The following is a 6000-nucleotide window of genomic DNA, read 5'->3' on the forward strand; positions in this document are numbered from 1 at the left end:
GTGCAATATAAAAAAAAAGATTTTCAGTTAAAATGGTCTTTGAAATTTGTATAACTCATCACTTTGGTCTTTGATATTTGAAATCAATAAAAGTGGTCCCTGAGTTTGTTCATCATCAATCATTTTGATCATTCCTTAAAAAATTAAGGATCAAATAATAAAAATATCCTCAATTTAATAAGCAACATGCAAAAATGATTTGACAAAATTGAGGGTGTTTTTGTTACTTTATATTTATTTAATAGAGATTTTTCAAAGAATAACTAAAATGATTTATGGTAGACAAGCTTAGGAATTACTTTTATTGATTTCAAATATCTAAAACTAAAATGAAAAGTTGTGCAAATCTCAACAATCATTTTATCTAAAAAAATGAGAAATGGTAAAGTAATCATTTAGTGCTCATTGGTTCAAACTTTGGTTTGAAGCTTTTTGATTTGAGTGCATTTTTGCTCATCGTCATTTAATGTAGTATATGCTTACCATCCAATTTATCATCATTAAATAAATTTGAACTTTTAAATTTGTACTTATTCATTACACGAATTTCAAAATTTAAATTTACCTAACAATAATGAATAAGATGGTGAGTAAAAATACTCCCTTTTCATTTAATGCATCCCATTTCATTTGGGCGAGAGGGAGGTTGTGAGTCACCTGGGCTACGGACTGCCTTTATGCTTTTCTCCTTTGGAAACTTGCCTTGACAATTTCTCCGTGAGAGATCCGTTCTCCTTGGTGAGAGTTCTTCTTCCCTTTGTGTGAAAGTTTCTCGGTTCCGTTCATCTCCTTGAGCTTCTGGTTTCCCCCCGTTCGCCACTTTCCTCCAACCCCTGTGCCCATGATTTCTCTGTCTGTAGCCCCTTCCTCCCCTTTTCCGTTTCCCCATCCTTCCACCCTCCTTACGCTTTTCTCCCCTATTTCCTTTCACCTTTTTCCCCTTTTTGTCGTTCCTTCCACCTTCCTCCACCTTCCTTCCACCCCACCCCCTTTCTGTCCCTCTCCTTCAACCTTCTTTCCACCTATTTCGCCCTTTTCCCCGTTTTCTTCCAGGTTAATTTCCAAGTGTCCCACCACAGCAATCAGCTACTGTTAAAAGTGAACGCGCTCCAACTCCGAAACTTCTTTCGAGCTTCAAGAGTAAGTGTTTCTATATTAAAACCAACCCAAACCGTATATTTGTTTATCCTATCTTGCTTGATCACCAACAACGTAAGAGAAAATCCAACTTTGTATTGCTTCTTTTCTGAATCTCTGTTATTTTGGGTTCCATATTTAAGAGTGTCAATTTCTAATTTTGGTGTTGGTTTTTGTCGTTAAGAATCAAGGAATGGATGGAGCAGACGACCTTTCCGGATCAGTATTCAATGCGCTGCATGAGGTCCTCATGGAGCTGATCGCCAAGAATGTAAAGATTAAGCCCCTCCTCAAAGACATCAATTCCAGGTTAGACTCTTTGGAACCATTGTTGAAATATATAGAAAAAGATATAGAAAAATACAAGAAATTGGATCTTCCGGTTGTGGAACTGGAAAACTTAAGAGTACATTTGGACAAAGGCATAGAGCTCGTTCAAAAGTGCGTAAAGATTCGACGGTGGAGCGCATACAAAAGCTACAAATACACCAAGAAGCTGAGTGGATGGGATAAATCTCTTCAACGACTTTTGGAAATGCTAAACGTTCAGGGAATAAGGGATATGAAGGACAGCCCGGTTTTGGTTAAGAATATAGAGAAGGCGGTCAGCAAAATTGAATCGAATCTGGGGATACCAAAACAACCCGACAGTGAAGCTTGGTGTGCAGCACCTGAACTTCCGCCGCTTGTGGTTGGCTTGGATTTTCCTCTAAAGGAATTGAAGAGGAAGCTTCTAAAGGACGAAAATGTATCAATGGTTGTGCTGACTGCTCTCGGAGGATGTGGGAAAACCACTTTGGCTACAAAGTTTTGTCGAGACAAGGATGTCAAAGGTATCATATATTTTAAGTTTGTTCTCGGAATTGTATTTTTTTTTGTGATGTCAAAGGTATCATATATTACAAATATGTCAGATTTAAATGACGCCTCAATGACAGATTTATTATGTTTTCTTTGGATAGATACATTCAAGGATAATATCTTCTTTGTCACGGTTTCAAAAAAGCCTAAATTGGAAAATATTGTTCAAGATCTATATCAACGAAAGGGTTTCCAGGTACCTACTTTCCAAAACGAAGTTAGTACAGTGACGTGGCTGCAACATTTTCTTAAGAAAGAAGGGCAGAATCCTATACTGATTGTCCTGGATGATGTTTGGTCTGGATCAGAATCCCTTGTGCAGAAGTTTGATCAATTCAAAACGGAAAATTACAAGTTTTTGGTGACATCTAGGTCTGAATTTCGGGGATATGGTTCCCCTTATTATTTGCAATCATTGGATCGTGACAATGCGATGAAACTTTTTCATCATTCAGCATCCCTTGGAGATAAGAGCTCTCATATTCCAAAAGATCTTCCAGAAAAGGTACTTTTTAGTTGCAATGCAGAGCATGTAAAGTAAAAAATTAGTTGACTTGGTTTTGGAAAATTGTCAAGAAATCATGTTCACTTTACACAAAGCATCCACAATCAAGTGAATGAACACGTCCATTTACCATATAAACTTGTGAGCAGTCATGCATCTAAGCATACTTGTGCACTAAAACTAAAATTAGAATACAGTATATAGTTATTTAGCCATTTTCACATCATCGTAACTTGAATTTTGGCTCTGCAACTTAAAAGGTAGTTGACTTTGTTTTGGAAAATTATCCTGCAGATAGTTGAACGTTGCAAGGGATTTCCGCTTGCTATTACAGTGGTGGGGAGATCGCTTTGCGGGGAGCCTATAGAGATATGGCAAAAAAGAGAACTTGAATGGTCTAAAGGTTTTTCTATTCTTGATTCAGAAACTGAATTGCTGCTCTGCCTTGAACGAAGCCTGGATGCCGTGGATAAAGAAATCATCAAGGAATGTTTCTTAGACTTGGGTTCATTTCCAGAAGACCAAAGAATCCCTGCTGCTGCCCTCATTGATATCTGGGCAGAGTTATATGATGTAGATACAGATATAGAGTGCATTGCAAACCTCTACGAGCTAACCAAACGTAGTCTAGCTAATCTTGTTGTTACAAGGTGTGCATGCTTTGTTTTTTCTTGTATGATATTTTCGCTTTATTTTCCCCTTTATACTCACGACTGGTTGATGCTGATAACTTGTTATTGCAATATGTTGGTTGAAGAAATCTCTTCTAAGAAACATAGTTTTGATCATCACCAGGAAGGACAGTATGGTGGGGGACGGGTACTACAGTGAGCACTTTGTTACCCAGCATGATGTTCTTAGGGAGCTGGCTATCTACAACACCAAAAAAGGACCGATAGAACATAGAAAAAAATTGATTATTGACATATGTGGAAACAATCTTCCAAAATGGTGGAGAGAAAAAAAGCATCAGCCAATGAAGGCCCGCTTATTATCCATAACAACTGGTTGTTCCATCGCTCCTTTTCTCTTTAGCAATTATGTAGACATGCACAAATAAATAGTTATTCTTGCTCACGCACGCTCACACATGCACATGAAGTCTTAATAGTACTTTCATTTTAGTTTCTCCTCCAGACACTCACAGTTGTTGCTTTGCAGATGAAGGGTTTTCAACAAAGTGGCACGACATGCAAATGCCAGAAGCTAAGGTTTTAGTATTGAATTTCCAGACAAAGAATTATGCCTTACCCGAATCTGTGGTGAACATGGATGAATTGAAGGCTGTGATAGTCACAAATTATGGTTTCTTACCTGCCAAATTGAGTAACTTTCAACTTTTGAGTTCGTTACCAAATCTTAAGAGAATCAGATTAGAACGCATCTCAATTCCTTCTATAACCAACAATCCCATACAATTGGCGGGTCTGAAGAAGATATCCTTGTTCATGTGTAACATCGGTCAAGCTTTCAACAACTGTTCCATCTCAATCTCATCAGCATTCCTGAATCTAGAGGAGATGAACATCGACTATTGCACTGATTTAATTGAATTGCCCGTCGAGGTTTGTGATCTTATTAAACTAAAGAAGCTCAGTGTCACTAGCTGTCATAAACTATCTGCCTTGCCCGAAAGGATTGGAAAGTTGGAAAATTTAGAAATGTTGAGGCTAAGATCCTGCACAGAATTGTCAAAGCTTCCACCCTCAATGAAGAACCTGGGAAAGGTAAACTTTCTTGACATATCTGATTGCTTCAGCATCAAGGTGTTGCCTGAAGACATTGGTGAAATGAGTAGTTTAAGAAAGATCAACATGAGACAATGTTCAAGGTTGCAAGAGCTGCCTCCATCAATCATGGATCTTGAGCAGTTAGAGGAAGTGGTTTGTGATGAAGAGACGAAATATTTGTGGGAATCTTTCTTGTCGTGTCTCAACAACGTGAAGATTATTGTGACCAAAGAGAATATCAACCTAAATTGGCTCCACAAGACTCAGTTCTGAGGTATTCTAAGTTGCAGTTTACTGTATTCTAGCCGATATGCCATTTATATGTTGTTATTGTTGTTATCATTGATATTGCATGAATTGTCAAAATATAATTTGTGATGCCCAACTGTAAGTGCAGTGTTAGGATCCACGATTCTCACACAAACTCCCCTAAGAGTGTGGTGAACTCTTGTTAGTACAAGATGCCTTAGTCAAGCCTTGAATAGGCTCTTCGGCTCTATTGTAAAGTGATGATTTCGTTTGGGTGTGCAACTGTTGGTTATGACCAACAGATTGTTTGTTTTATGTTATTAATAAGCCATTTGCTTGTGTTGCAAGAAACTGGCCTTCTCAATGGATTGTTATTTTGGAGGGGTTAAATCCATATTTAGGTTCTTTTTTTATGCCGTGAAGACAATGACTTAATAATTTTCTTGTGTTATGTTGGAACCAAATCGGGGGATCTCCGGGAGTGATGGTTGAGCACAAATTCGAGTAAACCTGAGCAACCTGCAAAACAGTAAAACAACTGTAAGCAAACCTTACGTCGGGATGAGGGTGTGCCGACCAAAGGTTCTTCGACGGTCAAGTTAGTGAATGATCTTTAGACTCAAGCAGTGGACAAGAGAATTCAGGTGTATAGATTGCGTTAATGTAAATGAACCCTAGACGGGTGTATTTATACCTTGGGAAAGTGATCTTTTTAGGACAAAATCCTCGTTCAAAGCCAGGAGAATCCTAAAAGATAACTAGTAAGTAGATATTGCATCCTCTTATGAGTTATGATTACTTGTGGTGCATGCTTATCCTTAGATTGTAGGGACTTCAAGACTAAAAAAAAAATCTGATTGTGTCCTTACCCGGATCAGATCACGTGTCTTGCAGAACAAGCACGATCATTTAGTGGAGTCGCTAGGACTCTATCTAGTGCCCCAGAGTTGAATGATGGTGGCACCTTACTCCCTCTAATACAGCTCCGCCCAGGGCTGGCGAGTTTATGACTGGACTTCTGAAGTAACAAGATTCGGATCAGCCTTGCTCTAGCCCTGAAAAATCATGGTCCCATAATTTTCCCTAACTATCTGTCTAAGAGGCAACATGTTGCCCTTGAGGATGGATTGTTATCAAAGGCAATGCTTTTAGGAAAAAGCTGGAATACATACCGTTTAATCTTCATAAGTGCAAGGTGACCTTTTAACAATAATGTGGTAGCGTTTCAGATTCAAACATGTATCTTTGTGTAGGTGCCATAAATGCAAGGTGACCTTTTAACAATAATGTGGCAGCGTTTCAAATTCAAACATGTATCTTCGTGTAGGTGACATAAAGTTCGCAATGATGAAATGTTACGTCTGACTCTTGCGCACAAGAAACGAGAAATCTTCTTTGATATCCCTTGTTTTTCCTAGCCGTCAAACGTTAGATCCTAATACAAGTTGGTCTAAATTCAACGGTTAGATGACTCCCCCAAATGATGCCTATATATCCTCGGATTTTGCTTCTCTCCAC

At 38.4% G+C, this 6000-nt stretch overlaps 1 protein-coding gene across 3 annotated transcripts; it reads left to right on the forward strand.

Moving 5' to 3' along the window:
- Positions 1 to 744: 744 nt before the first annotated feature.
- LOC137747304 (probable disease resistance protein At5g66900) lies at positions 745 to 4860 on the forward strand. Of its 3 annotated transcripts, none has more exons than XM_068487393.1 (6): positions 745 to 1140; positions 1322 to 1970; positions 2100 to 2503; positions 2798 to 3153; positions 3299 to 3510; positions 3665 to 4860. In XM_068487393.1, exons 2-6 carry the CDS (start codon positions 1331 to 1333, stop codon positions 4504 to 4506), a joined length of 2454 nt encoding a protein of 817 aa, XP_068343494.1. In that variant the 5' UTR covers positions 745 to 1140; positions 1322 to 1330; the 3' UTR covers positions 4507 to 4860. The 3 variants fall into 3 exon arrangements, with proteins under 3 accessions (XP_068343494.1, XP_068343495.1, XP_068343496.1); XM_068487395.1 differs by lacking the exon at positions 745 to 1140 and having other exon boundaries at positions 1349 to 1446; positions 1560 to 1970; XM_068487394.1 differs by lacking the exon at positions 745 to 1140 and having other exon boundaries at positions 1203 to 1970.
- The last annotated feature ends 1140 nt before the right edge of the window (positions 4861 to 6000 follow it).

Source organism: Pyrus communis, chromosome 10 (genome assembly GCF_963583255.1).
Source record: "Pyrus communis chromosome 10, drPyrComm1.1, whole genome shotgun sequence".
Taxonomy (NCBI): Eukaryota; Viridiplantae; Streptophyta; class Magnoliopsida; order Rosales; family Rosaceae; genus Pyrus; species Pyrus communis.